Source organism: Centrocercus urophasianus, unplaced genomic scaffold (assembly GCF_019232065.1).
Source record: "Centrocercus urophasianus isolate 14NV4802_14NV808 unplaced genomic scaffold, USGS_Curo_1.0 seq_14, whole genome shotgun sequence".
NCBI lineage: Eukaryota > Metazoa > Chordata > Aves > Galliformes > Phasianidae > Centrocercus > Centrocercus urophasianus.
In genome coordinates, this window is record NW_024884586.1 from 49,300,579 (window position 1) to 49,325,994 (window position 25,416).

Here is a 25,416-nt window from a genome sequence, read left to right on the forward strand (position 1 = left end):
AGGGGGAGTCACACTTGGGGACTATGAGGATGCAGAGCTCCCGGAGCTGCAGTGGGGACACAGAGGGCCTTCCCCTGCCTTTCTCCTTCCCGTTTCTCAGAGGTCGATTAAGAAACCTGCTCTGAAGCTGGGAAGCTCACAGCACCGCGATGCACCCGATTTCTCCGGGAGCAAATTGCAATTAAAAACCCATCGCTGGCATCTGAGCATCCCAGGGTTGGCCTTTCTCCAGCTCAGCATCCATCAGCCATTGTCTCCCTCTAGCGCAGGCCTACGGCTCGGGGCTGCAGCTGGGAGACTTGGCAGTGATGACCGAGCTCCTTCCAATTGATTTTAAAGCCCTCGTGTTTTATTGTAGCAGATGCCCAGGGCACGGCTTTCCTAGTGACCAAAACACCTTCCAGATTGGAGAGACAGCTGCCAGAGGCTGCAGGGCTCAAGGATTGGGGAGGACACCAAGATGAAAGCATCCCTGGGGCTATCCCAGCACTCCAGAGAGGGCATTGGGCTTTGCTCAGCCAGGCTCTTGCAGCTGCCCTTAACACCTTGGGACATCCCTCCTAAAGCAAAGCAGAAAACCTGCACTGAAATTTATTACAATAAATAAATTGCACGTCCTCTCCAGGGAGGATTTTTGCCAAGAGGAAAGGGAATGACGCTGCAGTTCTCACCCCTTTGAAACTGAGCTCTGCAGCTTAACCCAGAGGAGAAGTTCAAGGACCTGGAGAACGTGCTCCCACATTGCCCCTACTCCTCTGGATGCTGCATCTGTGGCACCCAGCCCACAGCAGGGGTTGGGATCGGATGGGCTTTAAGGTCCCTTCCAACCCAAACCATCTTGTGGTTCTGCGATTCGGCTGCTGCCTACCCACAAAAACAGGCCTCCAGCTGCCTGCTGAAGGATCAGCACCTGGCCAGAACCTGAAGACCTTCCAGGGCTTGGCTTCCCCTCAGATCCAGTTGTAAGGAACGACCGTGGCACTAGAAAGGTTTAGTGCTTCAAAGAACCAACAAGCAGTCTAAGTTGTACTCAGTGACATAACATATCTAAGCAACACTGGTTTACTTAACTGCAGACATGAAAGGCAACCTCTGCACAGAAACACAGGCTCTAGCTTTTCTTTCCCAATTCGGAGCTATCCTGGCAGGACTTGTGAGAAACTCACTGGTTTCCTGGGTGGTGCAACATTGAGGCTTCTTGTTCTCCCATCTGGCTGTCTGAGTCCCAAAAAGAACAAAGCTCAGCAAGAACATCTCAGCAAGAACATCATGCAGAACTGAAGAGTTCTTCTCAGACACGCATGGAATCACTCAAACTTCCAGAGATCCCCCAGCTCAACCCCACCCCACCATGCCCACATCCCTCAGTGCCACATCTCTGTGATTCTTGAACACCTCCAGGGATGGTGACCACCCTGGGCAGCCGTGCCAGCTCACCACTCCTCTCTTAGGAAACGTTTCCTAATACCCAACCTGAACCTTCTGTCACAATGTGAGGCCTCTGTGCTATCGCTGTTACCTGGGACCAGAGGTCGACTGTTCCTCTTCAGGCAGTTGTAGACAGCAGTAAGATCTCCCTTGAACCTCCTCTTCTCCAGACTGAACCATCCCAGAAAGGAAAAGCACCTGAGCTCCCACACACCCAGAGGAATCCCTGTTCCACCTCTGAGCTCCGACCTGAGCAGACCCCCATCTGGAAGGAAGGTCTCCAAACAGAGCTGGCAATCTCACCTGAGCCCAGCGTGTCCAACACCAAGAACAGAAACAGCACAAATAATAGCATCCCTTTATTTGCTGACACCATTACAAAAACTGATTACATTAGCAACAAAAAAAAAACAAAAAAAAAAAAACAACAAAAAAGGAGTGTTTACTTGAGGTTGAAGTCAGAGGCAGCTAATCCCAAAAATGTATTTAAGTAAAACAGTGTACAACATCAGTATTAAAATGTTATATCCCATTGGTGACTTTGCCACATTGGAGTTTTCTGAACAAGTTTTACTGAGCAAAAGAAGACAAAAGATTACGTGTTTACTGTCTCTCCAGGAATGTAAAGGTCTAATTATCCAAACAGGTTTTCTTGTTATTATAAAACTAAACTCTGGAGGTGTCTACAGAGTCGGGTTTTTTTTCTTTAAATCAGTAGTCTAACAAGGATTAGAAAAGACAAAACGCTGTTCAGTGTCTCTGACGAAGTAGAAAGGGTGAAAACATAAATAAGGCTTTAATTTGGCAAAATATAATACAATGCCTTCTGCTATCCTCAGATCAGCGATTCGCCGTGACTTCATTCTGCAAGAGAAGGACACAACGCCACGTGAGCCCAGCAGTTCCTGACACGTTGGCCTCACCCACTGCTGGCCCTGGGATGACCTCTGCCAACCCTTGGCTCACTTTGGGCCATTTCAGAACTTCAGCAGCATGATGCAGTCAACCACCAAAGCCCAGGTCTCAAAGCTGGCTGAATATTAAAATGAAAGCCCTGTTGGTGCGTCTGTAAGCGGATCAAGAGTTCATGCCAGGCTGATGCTTTAGGTATTCATATCCCTGTGACCACAGCACACCACTGCTGCTAACTGAGGGAAGCCCAGGGGGGTTACATTACATCCCCAATCCCAAAGCAATCAGAGCTTACAAGTACAGACACTTCAAGTACAGACACTTGGCTCCTGTAACAGGGAAGAAGGAAACAAGGCACAGGCACTGTGGGAACAAAACTTTGCAAGGGATAAAGAGTTGTGTGCCTGAACTGAGAGGGTCACGGATGTGAGGTCAGTCCCAGTTGAGTGAAACCTGGCCCCAGAGAGGAAGAAACCTGGTGCCTACCAATACTGCTTTTAATGCAGTGCAGATTGCAGAATATCTCAAGTTGGAAGGGATCCATACGGACCAAGTCCAACTCCTGGCTTCACACAGGGCCACCCAAAACTCAGATCTTATGTCTGAGGGCACAGCAACAGAGATCACAGAACCATAGAATGGCCTGGGTTGCAAAGGAGCACAGTGCTCACCCAGTTCCAACCCCCTGCTGTGTGCAGGTCGCCAACCAGCAGCCCAGGCTGCCCAGAGCCACATCCAGCCTGGCCTTGAATGCCTCCAGATAGGAAGCTTCAGGTTTTAACACCTGTCTCGTCAGACCCAAACCAAATCCCACACCATCACGGGGCAGCACCCCAGCCCTGCACACCCACCTACTAGCTGGTAATGTTCTCGTCCCTTTGACAGCATTTGGCTTACTGACACGAGCAGCTTCTTGAGATGACCTACATCCTGGTTAAGATTCACCGCCACATTTAGTCTTTTATCAGTCAATTCCTGGAAGAAGAAAAAAAAAAAAATCATTAAAAACTCATTTACAATCTAATTACCAAGAAAGTCTAGAATTAGCTCATCTGTATAAAATTACAGCTCCTCACACAGATGGGAACAATTTCTGTAAGTCAGAGGGTTACAGCCACATTTAAAGGGAACACTGTTCAAAGTCAAGAAGCCATTTCCCATTCCAAGGAATCACCTGCACACAGCATCGCTGCCCCCTGGCTCCAGAAGGATCACACGTGCTCCCTGCTTCCAGGAGCTGTGCTGCTTCAACTGCAGCTAAGCCAGACCCAGACAGCAGTGCCAAGCCACGGCCCTGCAAGCCTCACTACAAACCACAGAGTGCACGTGTCATTCTGTAGGATGGTTTCTGAGCCTGCTGCTGGAGGAATGAGGCTGCAGGACCACCGAGGGCTTGTCTGATGGGGTGGGAAAGGGACGGCTGCTTGGAGCTGTTGGTGATTTCAGTGTACCATGAGCTGAGGTCAGCAGAAGAGATGGCTGAATGGCATCCCCAGGTTGTGGTTTTTTGTCCCGTGTCTTTTTTCAAGGAACTCAAAGCCTAAAAGCCACTGAAGCCTTTCATTTTCTGGTCTGCTGCCCTTTTGGGGATCGTGTCCTCAGCACTATTGAGTAACTGAGCTTCAGTCAGCAACCCAGAGAAATCTTTTGGGGATATCTGACTGGACATCCAACCCTTCATCCCCTGCACCGGCGCTGCTGGGCGCATGGTGACAGAGCTGCCCTGCAATGGAAACACCCAGCTCACTTTTTTCTCTCCTTTTTCTTTTTCAAAAGGAGTCCAACAGCTTCATATTAATAGGAAGTCCTGCAGCTCCAAAGTGGACTCTTCCCCTCCTGCCCGCCCTTCTCCCCAGGTCAGGCGTGCTGTGCTAACGGCGCTATAATCCCTGTTTGATTACCTTTATTGATTGCCTCCTTCAGAGAGGCACCAACTCTGCACCAGAACCGCTCCTCATTCAGCTCCCAAGACAGACGTGCAGACAGACCTGCAGGAGAGCTTCCCCTTGCAATTCATCAGCTAAAAATAAGCAAACCTGCCTCGGTGCCAGCGCTACAGCGGCACCCAATCCCCAACATGAACACGGCAGCGTTTGCGAGCGCTCAGCATCAGCCAACTGCACTCCAGCTGAAAGCAGCTCTCCTAACAGAACAAGACTGATGCATAATGCTGCTGCAAATCTCTCCCTGGGGTTTAAGGGAAATTAGAGCAAGTTCAGAGAGGGCCACTTTCCCAGCTCCCATTTGGCTCGCAACGCGGCTAGACTTGCTGTAACGCAGAGAGGGCAGTAAATCAAACTCAACCACCTGCACCATTACAGAAACTACTCTGGGCTCAGGCAAGAGAACAAAGCAATGTATTGCAGAGCTCTTTGCTTGCGTGCAACTGGTAAACATTTTTCTACTCTAAAAACCATTGGCATTGTACAATAGCTTTAACCCATTTTACCCTTACTGAAGTAGAAAAGCAACTCTGTCAAGGGTGAGAATTCACACAGCAATCTCCTAAGGATTGATTAAAGTGGAAAGGCGAGTGCAATTAGCGTATCAGCTAATGAATGGACCTTGGCACTGACCAACAGCACTGGGAATGCACACACGTTAGCATAGGAACCACCACAAGCAGAAGCAATGGAGGAGCCCTTCATTTCCCCCCCAGCCCTCACCTCAAGGATGTGCCCTTCTCACCTATATTTGCCTCCTCCTCCCTTCTATTTTGTGGCTTTACTAATCGTAGAATCACCATTTTTGGGTCAGAAGAGAAGCTAAGGCACCCCCCCTCCCCCACAAGCCCACCATGCGCCGTTGCCCCCCATCAGATCAATCTGCCCAGGACTCCATCCAGCTCAGCCTTGCTTACCAATGAATTACAAACATATCCTCAGCTTTCACTGAGTCAAATCCTGACCAGTCTTCAACGGGCTTGGGCTCAACTCAGGCACACAGCAGCTTCTGTTGGCCCACAGCTGCATTATGGGGCTGGTGCTGCACCCTGGCCCCATAGTTCTGGGGCTTGGGGGAGAACACCTTTGGGATGTGGGGAAGTAGAGAGGCAGCGGGGTGGCCATAGGAGCCTCTCAGAACCTGAATGATTTTATTCCCTCCTGGGGACGTCCCCGATCAGGTGCTCCATCTGACAGGCACTGAGCTGACAGATTCACCCCTGCTGTGCTCCACATGTATGGCATTCTCAGTTTTCAAGGATGGAGTGTTTCACACAGATTCAAGGAAGAAAGCCCATTAGATTGCATATAATCCTCAAAATAAGTTTACTGCCTAAGAGAGCTGCTGAATATAAACGACTTCCTTAAAGCACACTAAAAGGCAGCCTTTAGTCATCATCTAGTCCCATAAGTGACAAGGAAGCAAGCTAATTAGAAAGCCCAAATGGTCTATTTTTAAATAGAAAGAAAAGGAGTCTAACGAAAACACACAGAATGTGTTTGAGGGTTTGTGCAAGCAGCATTTCTCAATTTTGTGGGTTGGTTCCAGTACCCAGAAGGAACAAATATGCTCATTTGCAAGCATGTGTTTTCAGGTCCCTCTTAACAAAAAATAAAAAGTCCCTGTTGCTAGGTGGAAGTGGCTGGAAGACTTTCTTTTTTTAATCTAACAGCTATTTTAAGCTGGGGTTTGAGGCTTCTGGGGAGACAGCTTTGCTGGTTTTTTTGTTCTGGAAAAAAAAAAGCAGCAGCAAAAAAGGCATAAGGAAGGAGATAATGTTCTAATTTCAGCCTCTGCCAATGGCTACCTGTTTACAGCAGTGTTTAGACAATTAACTTTTTTTCTTTTTAATTCTAATGAAGGCTTAATTACAGGTTCATTAGGACTGTTTTTCCACACTCCTAAGAATAAAGCAACAGATATTCTACAGGAAAACTGGATAGGGCCCCACAATGCTCCCACACAGCCACAGTGGAGCAATACATAAAGCAGAGGGGTTCTGCCAGGCTGAGGTGGTGAGAGCCCAAACAGACAGGGTTTGGCCATAGCAGGGAACATCTAAGGACACCTGGCCAGCCATGCCATGCCATTAGCAGCCATGAAATGCCATGGCTGACAGCATCATGGCCTGGCTGACTCTGAGCACTGCAAGCAGGAGGAATAGGCAGGACAATGGATTCCTCTGGTGGTCAGCTTGTGCTGTTAGCCCTGCCCCAAACCCTGCACTTGCCTTTTCAGCAAATTGGGCAGCCCCTGGCATCAAGCCCAAAGGAAGGCCAGATGGGCATAGCAGAAAACAAGCAGTTTGTCACTGACTTAAAGAGGGCTGCTTTTTTCCATCCTGCTGCAGACAGGGACATGGAGCACCCAATTGTCACCATCTGGCCTTCTGCTGTCAGCACAGGAGAGGGCTCAGCAGACCCAACACCCCTTCCAGGAGAGCAGCTCATAGGGTTGGGACATCAGTGGTTTCCCAAGCCCAGCTGCAGCTCTGGCCCTGAGGTAGGAAGCCCACAACACGTGGGTCGATCAGCATCCATGAACAATCAGTCTGAAAAAAGCCATCTCTTTCCTGCTAATGACTACAAAAGCTTTAATACTGTGCTCCTTAGAGGACTCCTAGCTTCCTGTCTCAACTGATGAAGCCACATATTTTTAGTGGCTAAAAGGAGTCGATATGAATTACTCATCCTACCAGCAAGTGCTCCTTTCCTCCTCAAATGGCAGCATTTCCTACCACTCTATCCATCAGATGAAAATGGGTAATGAGCTTCACCAATGCCATTTAGCTGTGTAAAACATGCTGGGAAGACATCTGCTTTACCCATCCCAGCTGCCTACTGGAAAGCTCTTCTGAAGCCATTTTGAAGCTGATGAGAATGCTTTTGTTTCCAGAGGTGGGGAAGCCCTGTTATGACACCAGGACTCAGGCACCTGTGCTAGTGGTGAGGGCCAGCTCTCCGGGATTACCAGCTGCAGAAACAGCTCAGCAATCTTCCATGCAAACAGTAACCCACAGGCTCAGGCAATTACTCATCAACATGAGAAAAAGCCACTTTATGGTCCTCCAATTCCAGATCTTACAATTGCCAAAGGACCTGAAAACAGTCAGTCTGCAGAGTTCTATACTCACAGCACAAAGCAGCACTTGAGTTGGTTGCTTACTGACAAAGCCTAGCATGACCTTGCTGCAGGACCACACCAAGGTCAGCACAGAATGGAGCAGGGGCCAGCTGGAGTTGCATTTAAGCACCTATCTGTGGCTAATGGCAGGTTCCTGCCCACAGGTGCAGAGAACCAAAAGGCTCAAGGTTCTGGCAAGAGATTTTCCCAGGACACTCAAGATTGCCCTCTTCCTTTGGTATTACTTATGTCAACCCAATTGCCAATATTTTAAGCTTACTTAGTAATCAGCAGATTTAATTATAGCATCTCTTCTTGAAGGGACAAGTTTGGGGAACTTCCCTTAACTTTTCTCTTCCCAATTCTGCTCAAACCAACAGCCAGATCTCACATCCAGAATCTTTTCCCTTCCTTCTTGCAAATTTGACCCACAGGAATGAGGTCATAACCCAGATGACAGTGGAACACCCAATGCTTAGAAAGAAAGCACTGTGACAAGCTAAGAGACAGGAAGTTTCATCAAGCTTTTATCTCCCCATCAAAATCATGCCTAAGCTGCAGCTAACTTCCCAAACTTGATACTGTGCATGAGATTTGTGCTGCTCTGAGCACAAGAGAAACACTCACCGACTCTGTGCGAACGTCGCTGTTTTCAATAACATTGGCATCCCCAACAACTTTTCCAATTTCTCTCTCAAGAGATGCCAAGGACTCCTGGGCCTGCAGGGTGGGAAAACACAAAACAAAACAGAGGAGGCAACAATTAGCAAAGGCTGAGAACTGAACCTCCCCCCCCCCCCACCGCCATCTCTCCAGGAGCAGCATTAGAGACACAGGAAATCATTGTTCAGCAGGAAATGTGTTTTATGCCAGATTTGCTCAGGGGACCAATACATTTGCCAAGATTGACATGTCTCCTTACAATCAGTACGTCGTGTGTCAGCCTGCCTGCATTTTAAAGCAATTCTATGGGGGAAACTCTAATAGTCTTACATCAAGTTACTACGTAAAAAAATTGCATATTTTTTTTTTCATTTCACGTGAGAGCAGCTGCACAGGCAGGTCTCCAGAAGCCTGATTGCTGATCTGTATTTACACTGAGCACGCCACAAACCACAGGCATCAGTAGAGCTCCCTTCATTTGTACACACCCAGCATAACTGTCCCAAGCAAAAGGTTTTAAACACTTTATCATAGCAGATCTCCTTCGTCTTCTCACCTCCTGGCAGTGCTTTAGTGACTCTGTCAACCCCACTGGCCCATCACTGACAGGTCTTAGAGTACCTCAAGAGGCAGGACAGCTGTAGAAGACGCCTGGAAGAACTGCTGTTAACCCCAGACCACTAGCAACCTTTATTTAAGGCTTCTACATTCCTTCCCAGCTTCATCTTATACTCCTGGCTGAGAAGACAGCATCACAGAAGGAACAAAGTGTTGTAGAGCCTAGAGCCTGGCCTCAGCTACTCCACAGGCTATTCTTGTCTCCCTCCATTTATCAGTTCTCCCATGAGAGGTTCCTCCCAGGAGTGACAGCACTGAGACCTCACATCCTTAAAGATATTCCACTCCAATCCATCTTGCAAGAGCAACCAACGCAGAAAAGCAGAGGTAACCCACCTGCTTGTCTCACTGAGCTTGTGTTGAGCTAACTTGAAAGACTTGCAGTCTCCTGGGCTACAGCCAATTTGTAACCACGTGCAAATGGGCAGATGGCTTGTGAGCCAACTTGTAACCATCACCATTTGAGCCTGGATTTAAAAGCTTTAAAAGGCTGTGATGTGGGTGTAGGGCTGTGAGAAGGGGTTTTATTAGGCTGGGTTTCTTAAAATAAAGAATTATTTGTCAGCCTCAAATCACCTGTTGGCATAAAATTATCATGGACAAGAGACACTTGTGGGTAATGAAACAAAGCTGCTTGTTGCATTTTTATCATTTCAGAAGACCCACAGGTATCATGCACAAGCTCTTATACCCACAGCCTCAGCCACCTGGGAAAGCAGTGAGTGCAGTAACACCCCAGCAGGCAGGCAGTTGGAAACACCACATTTTCCAGCACTGTAAAACTACAGATTGAAAGGGCTTCAGCTGTATTTACACCTGTAACTGTTAAGGGTCTCTGCTTACCTTGGGCAAGTCACCAGCTACCTTCTGCCTCTCGTTTTGATCAACTTTGAGTTTCGACAGTGTTTCACTTAACTTCGTTTTCAGCTGCAAAACAGTAACAAAGAAAATCAGTTTCCCCCACGTACAAACAGATGCAATTTGTCTCTCCCCTAGCTTGCCCTAGTGCACACTGCAACAGGAGTAACATTGCTAACGATTACTGCACACATTGGATTAGTGAACACGTATGGTGAGGTTTACAAAGACAAAGAAGAGAGAGTCCATCTGTAAAGATAAGTGTCAGGAATGGAAACTACAGAAGAAAAGATACAGTTGGAATCAGATTAACTACAAGCGATCTCAACTATACTGCCAATAAGACCATTAGCAATATTGAGTGTACATAAGCCTCTCTAGCACTCCTATCACAAGCCAGTCTCAGCTTCAACTCAATTCATAGCAAATACCCCAAAATGTAGACTGTCATCTTCCTAATTCAGGCTAAACTGTCACTTCACTGCTGAATAAATTAAAAAACCCCCTGCTTGTCATCTTAATAAAGCACCACTTGTTACAACTCTGTTGACTTAATCAGTCTGCTAATGTCAGATCAGGGAATGAATCACTGGCAGGGGTGTATTAAGTTGTCGATTGTGTTTAGATTCAGTCCAAAAAGTGAAACTATTTCCACCAAGAGGGATGAATACTTTGCACTGCCTGCCCTTAAAACACAGCCTTCCAGAGAAAGGAAATAAACTTACTTTTTTTTCTTTTTTTTAAAGAATATTTCAATTGCTCTTCAAGGCAGCACACACAACCAGCCACAGCACTTCAGACTGGAGCCTCAAATAGGAAAACTAATAAGAAGCTTGAGTGGCAGTTTTGTAGGATTTGTGACTCTGAAGTGCACTGCACTAACGTCCACTATTCCTGCTGTCAATCTTCCTGGGAGCCAGCAGGGGATTAAAGCATCCAACAATGGGCTACACAGACAGCCAGATTCTCCCTGGTTCCAAACCTCTGCAATACACATTTATCTCATGCACAGAAGGCTTCCCCCTTTGGAGCACTGGTTTCCACATTTTGGGGAAGCACTCTGCAGTGGTGCCTGCTTCTCTCCATGCTCAACCCACAAATAAATGGAAAGCCTTACAAAATCCCATCATTTCCTGTTGCTTAGCCTCCTGCCCACTGCCAAAAACAAAATAAAGAGGGGAAAAAAAAAAACCCTCCTATGCACTGGAGGCTGCTCCTGAGCCATTTGCACACAGGTACTTGTTTACTACCTCTTCCAAATAGCTCAGCATCACCACGCTGCCAAGTCAAACTGCCCTAGCAGGGAGCTCAGCTTCTTAAGCTTCTGTTGTTACAGAACATAATAGATTGTTGCCTCTTATATTCAAGAGGTTGGCGTTTGCTGATTAACTTTAAGATATGCATTCAATTCCCATTTCCCTTGCTTTCAAAACAGGAGGCTTTGGTTGCTGAGGAAGGATGCTAATGAGTGCTGTATTAGACTTGCCAAGCATGCCATTACACTTAAGCAGTGTGTGAATTTTTAGGTTTTTTTTCTTAAATTGACTATTTTAGCCACATTTGTGGAGGTGCCCAAGGCCATGGATGGAGCCCTGGGCAATGTGATCTGATGAGGGACACCCAGCCCACGGCAGGGGGTGAGGCTCAATGATCTTTAAGGTCTCTTCCAAGCTCAGCCATTCTATAATATGCTTCTATAACAGGTTCTATAACTCCAAAACCCACCGAAGACACAGTGGCAGAACCAACCTTCTCTTGATCCTGGCTCAAAAGCACAAAGAAAGTTCAAACACAACCACGGGAAGGAAAAAAAAGACACTGAAACAAATGAAAGGACTCAGATTGGAGAACCATGCATCTAAGGGGTCTACAGGTCTGGCCTCGGGTAATCCAACTGCTTCTTGAGAAAACCTGCAACAAGAGCATTATTGGCTGGATAGTGCTTCTAGCCAAGCATGCTGCATGTGGTGTCTGCCACAAGCCAGAAGAGTTATTCAGCCACATCAAAACACCAGCTGCAGAATGGCTGGATACTCAGAATTAATTCAATATTGCTTTGGATCCATCTGTGTATGTACATAGAAGGATGGAAAAGCCTCTGCCCAGTCAGAGCATGGATATCATAGGTGCATCCTCAAGAGCTTTGGAGAAAAACAACAAAAAACAACCAGAGAATATTCCTCAAATTGAAGTGATGGGAGCACGTCTGCTGCTCCAAGGATGTTATAACTGCATATGTCTACACTATATAGCATTGACTCTCAAGAAGGCTCGGGTATCAAAGACATAAAGACTTTGGAAAGTCTTAAGAACCAGACATGCCGTTGTTAGGAGCAGAGAAAGAGACAAATTGTAGAAGTCAGACTACACAAATGACCGAAATGGACAAAAATATCAAGCTGAAGAGGTTAGCAGAACAGACAGGACTTGGAATAAAGTCTCTGCTTCATAAGTAATGCTGGGAGCCTACGTTGTGCCCAGCAGAGAACAAGCTTCTTACCAAATTTAACTCTTCATTCTGTCTTACTGCTTCAGAATATGAATCATCAAGTTTTTTCTGCAATTCAGTCAACAGATCTTTGAGCTGAAATGAAGTTTAGAGTTTTAGGATTTGTCTCCTTAGGATGCCCACTTTTCTTCTGCTCATTATTAGTGTGCCGCTCTACCCTAAGGTCACAAGCATACAAATTCCTCAGCCATAGGGGCTAAGCATTAGATTAGTTTGCCAGCCAGGTGGAAACCAAACAAAGGAAAAAGGACAGCTTGGTCAATCATGTTTACCTCTCTGACTTCTGAAACATAAGTAGATCGCTCTATTTCTGCCTTTTCTAGTTCACTTTCCAAATGTTCTCTCTCTTTTTTAAGCTAGAAACAGAAAAACAGAGTTAAAACAAACGTTTTCAATGTCTTCCTTGCAGCATCATTTTCTTAATTTATTATTAGCTACAAATTTCTATCAAGTATTCCATGACATTTAGAGAGCATTTCAAATCCAGTGACTGCCTAGCACAGATTTAAACTGTTAGACTTCAAAAAGATTAAAACAAAAATAAAAAGATCATAAAACAAAGAATCAAACCCAAGATTACTTTGATATATCTGCTTGTTGGCAAACTGCTTGGTCTCCCAAGAAAAGGGCCCCACTTTCCAGAGACTCAATCCAGTGGATGAGTACTGAAATAAAATCAGAACAGTTTCTAGAACTCTGCACCTCAGCTTCTCAAAAGCATGTGCCAAGAGGTTCAGCTTTAACTACAAGACAAGATGCACACTGCTTACAGAAGAGAAATCCCAGGATACTCAGATTTACAGCACAGGATTAAATTATGTTTTGAGTAACCAAAAGCTTCAAAGAGAAAAACACTTGCACGTACAGTTTCCACTTCTTTGATCTCTTCTTTTAACCTCTCTACCTCGTGCTCCAAAGAGGCGACCGATGAGCGCATCTGCAGAGATAAACACATCATTTGGTTGTGTTGGCCTAAGACAAATTTTCCATGTACACATCTAAAAATGTTAGGGATGATGAAAAATCAGTGGCTGAATCAAAGCAGGTGCTCACTCCAGTAACTCAACATACTGAGCCTCTATTATAACCCTTCTGCTTTCTCCCAGCATGAGAAGTTGCGGTGCATATTTACAGCCAGATGCCCAAAAGATTTGGAGTGTAAGGACTAAACCAGTTGTCTGTCAGTCAGGGAAATACCTTTCCCAGTCACCTAACAGGGAGAGCAGTCTCCATTCACGAGCTATACACAGCTAAAGCCAGCATATTTAGCCTTACTAAGGTCTGTATAAGCGCAGCAGATGGTGGCACATCTACAGCTCGAGATCTGACAGCCTTTTATAAGCCCCCCAAACAAGAGGTTTATAAATTATCTACATGTATGCTTCAGGCTCATACTCTCACACTCAAATTTGCTAAACAGAAATACTTTTCTGAAATAATTTCTTGCAAAGGAAAAAAATACACAGTTTGACCTACTTTTACCCTAGATAAGGAAAGAAACATAAAAGGCTTACTTCTTGCCACTCGTGCAAGCAACAGAGCTTTCCTAAAAAGGCAAGCTTCGGAGGCAATCTCAAGTGTAATTAGCTGGCCATAATGGATTAAGGGCTTCAAAGAAACAAAACAAAAGCATCTTGCTTATCATTATATGATATTCAAACCTCAGCACCAGGAATCTGCATCTGCTTACAAATGGACTTGGAAAACAACAGGCACCTAACAGAAACACAGTTTGAGCTGCCCTGATAAGAAAACCTACATTCCTGGGCACTCTAATGGGACGCATACACTTCTATTCTGTTATTTGCAGACTTCACCTTTTTCATCCCTGGTCACGCACAGAACAAACCATGCAGCTAGGGCTGTTCTACACAGTCTCTGCAGCTCTCAAACACCCTCTGCTACTTCAAGCAGAAGCTGCCTGACTAAATAAAAAGCAGATCTTCAGACATACCTGTTTGAGTTCCTTCTGTGATTCTTCAACTTTTATCTTCCACTTGCTTTCTTCCTCTTCCACGCTCCTCTGTAGCCTCTGTAAAATCCCCTCCTAGAAAGAGCATGGTTTGAAAGCTTTCAGCAGAGGAAAGGCAGCGTGCAGCACACAGGATATAAGGAGCAGCATCCCGCTTACCGTCTCCGCCAGAACCGATTTGTATTTCTCACACTCCAGTTGTAACAGTATGTGCAACTCCTCAGCCTCCTTCAACTTCTGCTCCATAACCTGTCAAAAAAGACAACCAGAAGTCACATTGCAGCTTTGAGTTCTACTAGCTACCTTACTTCAAATAGCATTCGATATTGGCCAGTCTGACTTTCTACCCCATGCCAGGATGCCAACAGAATCACAGAATTATGGAATCACAGCATGGCCTGGGTTGCACAGGAGCACAGTGCTCATCCAGCTCCAACCCCTGCTGGGTGCAGGTCGCCAACCAGCAGCCCAGGCTGCCCAGAGCCACATCCAGCCTGGCCTTGAATGCCTGCAGGGATGGGGCATCCACAGCCTCCTTGGGCAACCTGTGCCAGTGTCACCAGCCTCTGCGTGAAAAACTTCCTCCTAATATCTCACCTAAACCTCTGTCTTAATTTAAAACCATTCCCCTTTGTCCTCTCACTATCCACCCTTGCAAAGAGCTGTTTACAATAGCAAGCACAACATTCACCTACACAGTCACAACCTTCAGAGAAGGGACTGCAGTAACCCTACTCACCCAAAACCAAACCAGTTACTTGAAAAAGGAACCAGGAATTTCAATCAGTGCTTTCACAGCTCAGCAAGGCCCTTTTCAAAGATGCAACCATATTTCCAATACACATAATACCAATAGTTATAAAAAAAAACCTTCTCTCAGCACCTGTTTACCAATTTGAACTTCACAAGTCTGCAAGATTTGTACCAGAAAATAAAGTATGTCATGCACAAGGACTGTCCACTGCTTGTGCTTACCTTGATATCTTCAGATCCTGAAGCCCCTCTCAAATACTCTTTAGCCATCTTCTCAAATCCACATATCCACTCGCTATGGCTCTGTCAGGAAATGCATTCAGTTAGAGCAACAGGCAACCTCAGTAAAGTTATCTTGAGGACATCTGTCCTTCAATTGCAGTATTATGAAGCAGCATTTCAGTCCCCCAGCTCCCACAGACTGACCAACAGCCTGATGCTGGTTATTCATCCAGTACCAAGAGGTTTGAGGGGAAATTCAGACTGGATATAAAGAAAAAGGTTTTTTTTGTAGTTGTTTTGTTGTTGTTTTTGCAGACATCCACGCTCAGGCTGGATGGGCTGTGAGCACCTGATGGAGCTGTAAGTGTCCTGTTCACTGGAGGGGAGTGGAACCAGACAGCCTTTAAGGGTCACTTCCAACTCAAAGCGTTCTGAGTCTACTGCAAGCAGCCCAGACTCAACAGACAGCAATCCATGAGCACAGGGTTATGACAGACACAGCTCATGGGGGTTTGCAAGTACTGAAATACAGTGGGGTCACAGAGGTCTCCCTGCAAGTGCCAGGGCTCTATGATAAATATTTCAAGAGCTAAAGAATCTTCTGTTGTTGTTAGATCTTTGAACGGCTAAAGCAGACATTTGCCATGTAACTCTGGGGATCTCAGCAGGAAGGTTCCTTTATAACCTTGCAGAAAGCCATTTTAAAGACTTAAGCCTTGCGATGAATGGTCATCATCAGGACACTGAGAATACTCAAATAGGGGTAGCACAGGCAGGTGAAAGAGATGTCAGGGAGGTTAAAAGGAAAAAGAAAGGATAAAGAACAAATGCTGTTCTCGAGGTAGCCAAACTTTGCCTGTCTGCTGCTACCAAGCACACATCTCACAAGCAGGAAGCACTCGCTTCCCACTAGAGAACCCTTGTGAGAAAAGACTGCAGGGACACGTTGCAGAGCACCAATGCAGTGGGAACCCAGCTCCCAGCAGGTCAGTGAGCCCCACTTCTCTTACCATATCGGGGGGAAGAGAGACATTGGGGAACAGCTTCTGGAGCAGTTCTCGTGTCTCCACCTCGGCAGCTTCCACGTGCTGCTGCTTCTCCTAAACCAAGAAAAGAGCTCATGTGAAATAGGGCAACACACTCCTCTAGTGTGGCAGTAGCCTCTCCTACACACAAAGTAACTTGTTTAACCCAGAAACGTGGCTTTCAGTGAGGAAGGCTCTGTGGTCTCTGGAATCGCCAGTAAATAGCTTCAAAAATTGACAGTAAACTGCTTCAGAATTTGGCCTTCACATTTGTTTGTGCTTTTAAGGTTTTATTTTCTTAAAGGTCTCCTCCAGCCTCCCCTGTTGGCATTGTATTCACACCACCACTCACTTGTTCACAACACAACACAAACTACACTGTGCTGAGTGACCGGTTCCATAGATCACACCAACACTTCCACTCAAGTCGAGTGACCTCAAAACCAAGAGGTTTGGTCAATCAAGGTTTACAAACACCGTACTTTTTTCAAACAATTTTAGGAGGGGGGGCAAAACAAACAAACACTGTAAATTAACATCATCTCATCAAAAACAGAGCATTAAAATCAAAAGTAAACTTTGTGTTAATGCACATTTGAACCAGGCCAAGAAAGCAAGACTGTTCCCTGTTGATTGCAGGGAGGTTGGACCAGATAATCCTTAAAGGTCCTTTCAACTCGGAGGACAGAATCATAGAATCATTTAAGTATTACTTTTATGTACATAAGAAGAGGACCCTTACACCCTCCTTCCCCAATTTGGGTGAAATGGGAAATAATTATTAGAGCTGTGTGAAAACCTTCAGCACTTGCTTTGCAAACTCAAAAAAAAAAAACCAAAACAGCACAGAGCCAAGGGGTATCACAGATCCATCACTCCTTCCCAATTTATCTACCATGAGAAGTGCCCAGCCATGGGATGTTTGCTTGCAGTGCCTGTGGACACTGCTCCCCATCAGGCTCTCACTGAAGGTTAAATGCTGAAGCCCAAGTCTGCACAAAGGCAGCTTCCAGTAAATGCCTCTTGCTAGCATTTAATTTCTCTTTTCCTTTGACATCACTGTTACTGCTCCGAGTTCCTCTGCTGCAAGAGACCAGCGGCATTACTAGGTTGGGATCCAGAGACAGAAACAGACGCAGACACAACAGGCTGTGAAGCTGTGCTGGGTGCATTATTTCTCAGCAATTTAGAAAACACACCAAAGTGTCACATGGCTGCTTAATGAAGCCTTCAGACTGCACGAGAAAGCAAGCAGGCATTAGAACACAGCAAAAGCACGTACACAAGTTCTTAGAGCACAGGGCTGAGCAAAGGAGCAGTGACATCTCCGGGACACAGATTGGCAGCCCTGAACCAGAGCACAGCTGCTTCTGGCTACCTGACTTTTGTGGTTTTTTCAGGTTATTTGAATGCATTTTTGTTGTTGTTGTTTCCTTTTTGTAATTCTGCACAGTGACAATTAGCATCGAGTCAGGCTCATAACAAATGCAAGCTCATTCCAGGGCAATTCAGACCCTGTGTCAGGTTAAGGATTGGCTCTGACAGGCTCTGTCAAGCTTCAAACAGTTTCAGGGAGGAAATTCACTGCTGCAGCGACACAGTTTTCCTGAGAAGTTCCCAGGTTCTTAAATAATCATCTGGTTCTAATTCTGCGTGGGGCCAATCAATGTATTGAAGCACAAAAGAAGCCCTGTGGATGAAAGCAAGTCGCTGCCCAGCCTGGTTTTGTTCTGGAGCCCCTCACCAAACCATTCACGACAGCTCTAACAATTATGCAAACGAATCACAAGTCAGCATGCCCACAAATTAAGGAGAAAAATGAACAAAAGGAACCTGAAGATGACAGGAAGAAGCAGAGGTGAGAGCGTATGAATGATCACTCAGAACAGACGATACTTAAATTGCAGTAAAAGTTAAATGCCTCCATTCCACTTAAAAATAAAAATAAACAGCTGCAGATCTGCTTCTGGCTTAACGCATCGTTTCTAGCAGTTAACATTACAACCTTGGCAGTCTTGTTCACTTTGTCCTGCAGCAATTTTTCAGTTGATGCCAATGCCTCCATTGCTTTCCAGTTTTTCTCCCGAAGGTCCTAATCATTTTTAGAAAGAATCATTTCAGTTCAGCCAATATTGAAACCGTTTCCACTTTTACTTCAGAGATATATTCTGCATTACACTCCACCATTTGCATTTAAATGCTGGTTACTGCATGATTTTGCTGGGTAGGATGACATACGCTAGCAAAAACACGTGTCATGACCCAAGAGTTCAAAGGAAAATGGGGAAAAAAAATGCCAATTTCTGCCCAATGTGCCCCATATCCAAAAACTGATCCCAGCCCTACCGGACTGCAGAGCACAGCATTGCAATGCTGGCAACCCCACACTTTGACTGCACTTGTAAGAAGAAAGAGGGAAGCTTCCAAAAGTAGTGAGGAACACAGACACCAAACCACAGATTACACAACAGAGTGTTAGGCATGTCGCAGTGCAGAACCCAGCATGGACCCAAATACACATGGAGGTGCACACACTGACGCTCCCAATCGTGCAACCAGATCTAACGGCGTCCATCCCAATGCCTCAGCACAAACCTATTAAGCCTACTGACAAGGCTCAGAGCCTCAGCTCGCAGCACGAGCCCAAAGGAATCCTCAGGTGCTCACCCTCCTGAAAAGCTTTGGGCTTTCACCAGAGGTGGGCAGGGCTCGGAGTGCTGCATCTTTCTTGGCGAGGTCATCAAACGTGTACTGCCATGAGTACTCAACAAGGCACAGCGAGGCTGAGAGCTCGTACAAAAAGGGCCTTGTGGGGAGGAGATCACAGCGCTTGGGACTTGGAGCTTTTTTTAATCATTTTTTTTTTTCCTCCCAATCCTCGGAGCAATCTGCTTCAGCAAAGGACTGGTTTAGAAAGGCATCCAAATCCTTGCATGTGCCTACAGTGGCTTTATTTCCTCACTTCCTCACTCTGCCTGTCTGTCCTAAGAGCTCTTTCACGGCTCAGAAAACAAAATTGGCTAAAATTGCAGCATGGCAAGCTGGGACTTACAGTCACGGTCCACTCTTATCAGTAACCAACTTTCTGCCTGCACCACCAAGGGTACCTGCAGCTTCCCTGGAGTCGGTAGAAAGCACACACACATTCTACCTCTCTAGCTCATGTGTTTTCTGAGAAGACCCAACCACTTTCCCCTACTTTATTTCAGCTTTTAAGCAATCCTACTTGCTCAAAAGCAATACATTCTTAGTGTTTTCCTCATGTGTGATTCTTATCATGTCTTACTATTAAGCAACGAGGCATATTGTAAGCATTCAGTAGGTTTTATAGGCCATTAAGTGAGCTAGAAATCCCGCATTTTAACAGCTTTCCTCCATATAATTTAAAGACACCATTCTCTTGCTCTTCACAAGTCATTGTATTAAGGGAGGTACTTCAGAGAACTACAGTGCAAGATGCCATCTTTACTTCCACTCGCAAACAACCTCCCTGGTGCTGCCAGGGGCTGATGCGAAGGGAGGCTGATTGCCCTCACCACCCCCAGAGGATCAGGATTAGCAGCTCCCAGGAGTGGGAAGTGGCAGATCTGAGAGTCTGAAGGTATATCTCTTCCCATGTACCCACAGGACGCTCGGTCAGAGCACAGCCCTTCTTTCATCCTCCCACCCTTAGCCCCTTGGGAAAGGCTGTGCTTCTGAACCCCTTGGGAAAGGCTGTGCTTCTGAACGGGGCTGGCAAGGTTGAACTCGAGGCTGAGAGCTGCTGCAGGATGTCTCCTCCCTCTCATCAATTCAGCAAGTAATTATAAAGCTGCCTAAACATAAGGGATCCTTACTCACTCCCAAGAAAAAAAAAAAGAAAGAAGAGCGTCCAGAGGACACAATATGGGAAATAAGTATCAGAAATATTCTCTTAGCAGAATGCCCTAAGAATTGAGGAACGCCATGCATGCAGGTTTCAGGGAACGCTGTTGTTTGAATGTAGAGGGGGAAAAGTTTCCTTACATTATTCTTTTTCCTCTGTTGCTCAAAAGCATTTCTCTGGCAGGCGAGCTCATTTTGGAGACTGGCAATTTCCTTCTCTTTCCCTGCAACCCTGAATGAGCAAAAAAGAATCATAAACAAGTCAGGAGACATTTAAAAAGACTTCACTGAAGCAGTGCTGCCCTATTACATATGCTCACTTTCTTCTCTCCTAGCAATGCACCCTCTTTGAAAAACTGCTCTTGCCACTTGGCAATCCCACTCGCTTCCAACAGCTCTATGAACTGTGGGCTGCCAGAGCACAGCCCATTGTAAACCTGCTGTTTGCTTACAACAAGCATCTACACACATTTATCAAGGCCACGGAAAGGCAACACATTTGTTGAGGATAACTCAGCCAGCCCACGCTAGCACAATACCACAAAACAGGCACTGTCTGCTGGATTAGAGCGTTCCTTTCTGAGCACCTAGTCCACAATTTACAGCATTTAAAAGAAAATATTTCAGCGAGCAAAGAATGCATGACAGTGGCGATCTGTGTTGAGCAGCATAAGCTGGCACGGCATTGGCTTTCACATACTTCTTCAGTCATCTCAAAGTTACAGCATTCTCCTACCCCCAGGACCTTGCCTGGAAAGCAATCTCTACCAAACAATTTCACAATATGAACAAGAACCCTACATATGGCTGAAGGTTTAAGGAAAAAAAGGCTTGTTATTTTACTTGAAACACCACCATTTAACTTTTCAGACACGCAGCCAAGTTGGCATGCACCTAAAATTAAATCAATCGTGGTTTGCTTACTTGTGGTCAAATCATATACTGCAAACAATGCTGCAGAAGATCCAAAAAAAGAATTACTAGCATCAGCTGAATCTCTGTGCTCAAGTTTTATGAGATACAGAAGTTGTGTGTTATTGATTTTTTGGGGTTTTGTTTTGAACTGCAGCTACTGTACATTCGGCATTTATTTCATCTTCTACAGCCTCCAAGCAGCAATTGAAATTAAGCACTCATCTATTGCACTCGACCTCTGGCAGTACTCACACTTGCAGGAGCTCCTCACTTTGGACAGCCAGAGACGCCTACAAACAGATCAGAAACTCATTAAGAGCAGATCAGCAGCAAGGAGTGATGCAGCAAGCATGACGTGCCTCATTAATCAGGCTTTGCTGCAACATTCATCAGCAGCACTCCTGGCCTTCAAAGGATTCCTGCCCAGCCTACTTGAGCCAGAAGGACCCTACCTGTGCCACAGCAGGTAAAGATAGGGGTGGAAAGCTAGACAAGAACACAGGAGACATAAGAAAGAACACAAGGCTGCAAACCCACACACTAAAGGGAAGCAGGAACGGATATGCAACAGCAAGAGAAGCTGGCTTAGTGCAATTCAACCCTGAAGTTGTCCCTGGATTTGCATGGCTAATGCAACTCTTGGTTTTCCACACATCCACATAGGCTACAGCAACCCCCATTAACTTTGCTCAGTAACAACGCAATTGAGAGCTGTACCTGCTTGCTGTTCTCCTGCTTTAATTCTTGAATTTGAGCTTTGAAGGATTCATTTTCATTCTGCATAGCCTATTTAAAGGAAAAAGACAACATTTGTATGCATGTATAGAATTGCACAATATATGCTCTACCCCTTACAACATAAGACACTTCTTCTGAAACTTTACCTGCAGCTGTTTAACTTGGCTTGCAATTTCTCTCTCTTTTTCTTCCAATACAGCTTTCAACTTACTCATTTGTTCTTCTTCCCCTCTCAACCTGCAGAGGAATTTTAGGAAAAAAAAGTGAAAAGGGTTAAATTACTAAAAAGGGACAAATATTAGCTGGAACAGTTCTCACAGCAGCAGAAAAAAACTAATCTTCACATACTATATATAAATAAGCAGCCACGTGGAGAAGAAACCATTAGAGTATGGCTCCAAACCAAGAAAACTAACAGAAATATGTGCCAGCTGCACTGTGAACACTTACTTGCTAAGAAGTGGCCTGAAGCAAGCTAACCACTTCATGTGTCAATCAGCAAACAAGTTAGGTCACGACTGATCTCAACAGCATTCGGAGTACAAGTGGGAGAGGAGCAATGACTTGGGCCAGTCCTTTGAGCCAGCAGGCTTGGAAGGATGTGCCAAGTATGGGCTCCTACAAGTGAGCCTAGGCAGCACATGGAGGCTGTACAGGAGCCTCCCTTGGAGGGCAGTAGTGTGCAATAGCTGCATGGAAGGGAAGTGCTAGAGTCACCATCCTGGAGGTGTTTGAGAACCATGGAGATGTGGCACCAAGGGATGTGGTCAGTGGGCACGGTGGGAGCGGGCTGCACTTGGGACCTTAGTGGTCTTCTTTAGTGGTCTCTAAGACAAAGTCATGGCACGAGAACGTGCAGCCTGTCTGAATTAGAGCAGCCAGACGAAACAGAGTGAAAACAGAGGGACTTCTGGCAGCGTCTCTTCATAAAACAGGAGCTGGAAAACTAGTTATTGCATCTCAGACTGAAAACAGAAAACTATTCATTGCTTTTACTGACTGAACTGCAGGTACTTAAACGCACGCTATTTTAAACACGCTAAACAGAAGGAGAAATTACCACTAGACACAAGCAGCAGCAACAGCTTCACTACTTAGTGCAGCCCTGGGCGATCATTCACTTTCACAAAGCATCTGAAGGCTGCAGCTCAGATGCACGAGGCAGGGCCACCAGACGTTGCTATTACACGAGCAGCAGACGTGCTGGCTGGTGTGCATCCATCAGCACTAACAGCTTACTTTAGCAAAGCCCATAAAATTCTTGAAACCAAGTTGTACATTCCAATTTAAGCCAGATGCCAGCACTGAGCGCACGTTACAGCAGAGAAGCTGCTATGAAGTGCACTCACCGGCTCTCCAGGTCCTGGACTTGGGATGCAGCAGGTACCTGAAAAACAAGAATTCCCAATCTCATTTTGATAGCACAAGCCATGTCAGAAGTCTTTACGTTAACAGTCACTCCCAATGAGGCACTGAGAAGCCTGCACCGTAACAAAGCGCGTTGCTCCAAGAATATCTAAACACATGAATTTCAGAAGCATGGCGTTCTCCATGTATCCCAAATCACAGCAAAGCCTCAGCACTTCAAGGGAAAGCACTTCAGGAGCTCCCCTGCTACCCCTTCCCCTACAGAGACACTGCTTCAGTGTGGCAAGGAGGCACCCAGCACACAGCTGTGACTATGCTGATGAGCTCCTAAGTTTCCAGACTGCTCATTAAGGACAGTATCATCCAAGTTGAAGGAAAGCTCATCAAGCTCATCAGCTGCATTAACATCTGCTTTGGATAAACACAGGTGAAATAGGCTTACTGCATAGTATACCCCACCAGTTTAATCAAACAGAATTTAAAATAGCTCTGTAGATTGAAGCCAATACAAACTTTTTAAGAGGAGTAGAGGCTAAACATCTTCCAAGCACCCTCTATAATCACACCACTCTGCAAGCCATACCTGTTGGAGCTGCTGCAGGTTCTGCTGTTCTAACTCCTGAACTTTACTGGTTAATTGTGCAACTGTATCTTGCTGACCCTTTGTACAAACAGAAAAAAAAGGAGCTTAGAAGTATAAATGTAATCCTTCCACATCCAGAAACACTGCACCAGGATTTATTTCCCTTCAGAATACTAAGGAAGCTTACCTTCAGCCATTCTCCCTTCTGAACAATCTCTTTCTCTTTCTCTTCCAGTAAGGCCTCCATGGTTTTCACCTGATTTTCCTTCCCCTTCAACCTGTACCATCACACACACAGACACGCAGAATAAAAGAGCAAGGGCTTATTCATCTCGAAAGAAAAGAAATACTGTGCTTTTCAGCATGTAACAAACAGAAGCAGTCTATGTGATCAAAGGCATAACCATAATTCACCTGCTGAAAAATCAATGTGAGAACATTTCCACATCAGACTTGGTTAGCAGGAGAAGCCCTTGATCATGGTACTGATCATTAAGGGAAAGCAGTCAAGTTCTGCATCAACACACATTGCAGGGATTTCAAATGAGTGCTCTCCTCACCTAAAAATAATTCCTCCCCTTCTCCCAGTGGGGGAGGAAGTCCCAACTGGGGACATGAGGGACAGATGACCACAGCAATTCAATTCTTATTCACCAACCCACCTACTACAGTACAGACTCTATTAAAGTAAGTTTGCCACAGCACCTCGCCTACGTGCTTCCAACCTGACTTGGATTTCATCCCATGTAAGTTAATTTAGGTCCACAAAGCCAAGCAGTGCTTCCCCCTTTGTTTGCAGGCAAACGCAGTAAAACTGCACATCTACTAAGTCTGGTGTTGCTTGCTTGGCTCCCTTGATGAGAACCAGAGATATTCTTGGGCAAGGATACTTTAAATTGACGACCAGAGCAGGGAAATGAGGAGTGCACAGGGCAGACGAAATATGTTAGCAGCTGTACTTACAGAGTCTGAAGTTCTTTGACTTGGGATGTAATTGACACCTAAAGAGAACAATCAGTACTTCAGTTCAATAGCCATTGAGAAGACACATGAAAGCTACAAAGTGCTTTAGGGAGAAACAGGTGGAAGAACTTTAAACACCATTAAAAACAGGCAGTGATGTAAGCACAAACATAGAGTCTTTGTGAGAAAATAAATGATGAGAAATGAAAGATCTCTGTTCTTTACTTTCACCACTTTTAAAACAGGACTTCCACAGCAGAAAGGAAAAGAGTGCAAGAGGGAACACATGCAGGCCAACCAGAGCAGCGTTCGCTGAAGGCAACAAAGGAAAAAGCAGAGACTGATGACAACCACCTCAGGGGGAAGGGCAGCTCAGGTCAGAGATCACCTCTGGTCATTCACATCTTTGCACGACAAGACTAGACATGAACTGAATAACTAAGACAGAGTAGAGATATTTGCTTTGAATTTTGTATAGAAAACTGACAAAGCACAGAGTTGCTACCTGTGTCGATACCAGCTGTCCAAACAGCTCCGTGAGTTTAGCCCTCTCCAACCCACTTCAGACATTCCCAAAAGCCTCTGTTTCTACTTGCAGGAGACCAAGAGGTGCACATGTACTGCCTCTGGAGGAGGTGGGAGCTTGAACTGGATGATCTCCAGAGGTCCCTTCCAACCCCTGTGATTCTGTGATATGCAGGGCCAGTGACACCAAAATGCATTTTGTCCTGGGCTCTGTGTCACTTCCATGGATGGAACAACACAAATAACTCCTCCAGTTCCTGGGAAACTGCACTAGAGGAAAGGTCCAAACATGTTCTATGAAGTTTTGCCTAGAAAGGACAAAACTTTAACACTAAGAAGAAAGTAGGTGACACGCTGGAATGTCACTAGAAAGACTGAAAAATCAGACTGAAAAAGGCAGGCACCCCACACAAACAAGCAAGCAAATTTCCTG

At 45.6% G+C, this 25,416-nt stretch overlaps 1 protein-coding gene across 6 annotated transcripts in view; it reads right to left on the reverse strand.

Annotated features, from left to right (window-relative positions):
* Positions 1-1,774: 1,774 nt before the first annotated feature.
* KTN1 (kinectin 1) overlaps positions 1,775-25,416 on the reverse strand; it is a 70,083-nt gene continuing 46,441 nt past the window's right edge. For 3 of the 6 annotated variants that reach the window (XM_042813430.1, XM_042813432.1, XM_042813431.1), the window contains exons 25-44: positions 24,459-24,496; positions 23,683-23,773; positions 23,496-23,573; positions 22,894-22,931; positions 21,691-21,781; positions 21,524-21,592; positions 21,059-21,096; positions 20,033-20,123; positions 18,033-18,119; positions 16,013-16,102; positions 15,003-15,083; positions 14,187-14,276; positions 14,010-14,102; positions 12,921-12,992; positions 12,328-12,411; positions 12,047-12,130; positions 9,532-9,615; positions 8,035-8,127; positions 3,192-3,315; positions 1,775-2,292 (exon numbers count right to left, since the gene is read on the reverse strand). In XM_042813430.1, the coding sequence (XP_042669364.1) occupies positions 2,288-2,292; positions 3,192-3,315; positions 8,035-8,127; positions 9,532-9,615; positions 12,047-12,130; positions 12,328-12,411; positions 12,921-12,992; positions 14,010-14,102; positions 14,187-14,276; positions 15,003-15,083; positions 16,013-16,102; positions 18,033-18,119; positions 20,033-20,123; positions 21,059-21,096; positions 21,524-21,592; positions 21,691-21,781; positions 22,894-22,931; positions 23,496-23,573; positions 23,683-23,773; positions 24,459-24,496 (1,521 nt within the window). In that variant the 3' untranslated portion in view covers positions 1,775-2,287. The remainder of the gene's footprint in view (positions 2,293-3,191; positions 3,316-8,034; positions 8,128-9,531; positions 9,616-12,046; positions 12,131-12,327; positions 12,412-12,920; positions 12,993-14,009; positions 14,103-14,186; positions 14,277-15,002; positions 15,084-16,012; positions 16,103-18,032; positions 18,120-20,032; positions 20,124-21,058; positions 21,097-21,523; positions 21,593-21,690; positions 21,782-22,893; positions 22,932-23,495; positions 23,574-23,682; positions 23,774-24,458; positions 24,497-25,416) is intronic. The other 3 variants (XM_042813434.1, XM_042813433.1, XM_042813435.1) reach the window with 3 other exon arrangements.